This window comes from Phytophthora parasitica (assembly GCF_000247585.1).
Source record: "Phytophthora parasitica INRA-310 unplaced genomic scaffold supercont2.523, whole genome shotgun sequence".
Classification (NCBI taxonomy): Eukaryota; Oomycota; class Peronosporomycetes; order Peronosporales; family Peronosporaceae; genus Phytophthora; species Phytophthora nicotianae.
Genome location: NW_008649509.1, coordinates 1 through 659, shown reverse-complemented (window position 1 = coordinate 659; position 659 = coordinate 1). Strand labels below are relative to the sequence as shown.

General features: G+C 49.3%; 1 protein-coding gene across 1 annotated transcript; it reads right to left on the bottom strand.

The window, feature by feature from the left end:
- Nucleotides 1–329: 329 nt before the first annotated feature.
- Nucleotides 330–629, bottom strand: PPTG_25005 (hypothetical protein; the record flags this gene model as incomplete). Its single annotated transcript, XM_008919130.1, has 1 exon — nt 330–629. A coding segment is annotated over one exon (300 nt), but the record flags the coding sequence as incomplete, so codon positions are not given.
- Between the last annotated feature and the right edge of the window lie 30 nt (nt 630–659).

Below are 659 nucleotides of genomic sequence, written 5' to 3'. Positions count from 1 at the left end.
TGGATGCCTTGCTTCTTGATGGAATCATCAAGTGGGTCTGGTTCCCGCTGTTCAGCTCTAGCGGTCTTGATTGCGGCATCCATTGATCGTGTGATATCTCCCGGAATTACAAATGGATGCATATATGCTGCTGGTCTCATTGCCTCCCAGCCGCATTCAATAGTACGCGCCCTGAGGTACGCGTCGTCCAGCTGAACTGGATACATGTCCATCATTTCTGCCACAAGTTTCATATTTGACGTGTTCCGTGCCCAAATGACAAACTCGTAGAGCTGCACCGTCAGGTCGCTAGGGTACTTGTGCACGGCGAGACGAGTCGCAATCTTTGTCTATCTCAGTTGCTTGGGGTTTGATCGTGTTTTTCCTTTCGTCTTCGGCTTTGGAACGTTTATAATATCCACTTGTCGAGCTGGTCCGTCTGAACCTGGAGGTGTCGGTGTATCGGCTTGTTCAAGCCTGCCATGTTCAGCTTTATTAGGGTCCACAGAAACTTGCAAAACGAGGCGTTTGAGGGGTTGCTGCTGGTTCGCGTTATCTTCCACGCTCAAAACTTCTTCTGAATCCACTGTTGAAATCTCTGCTTTCTGCGTTTGTGGTATGGGCTCACCATCGCTGCTACCATCTGTCACACCTTCCGTATTTTGTAGCGCATTCATGAG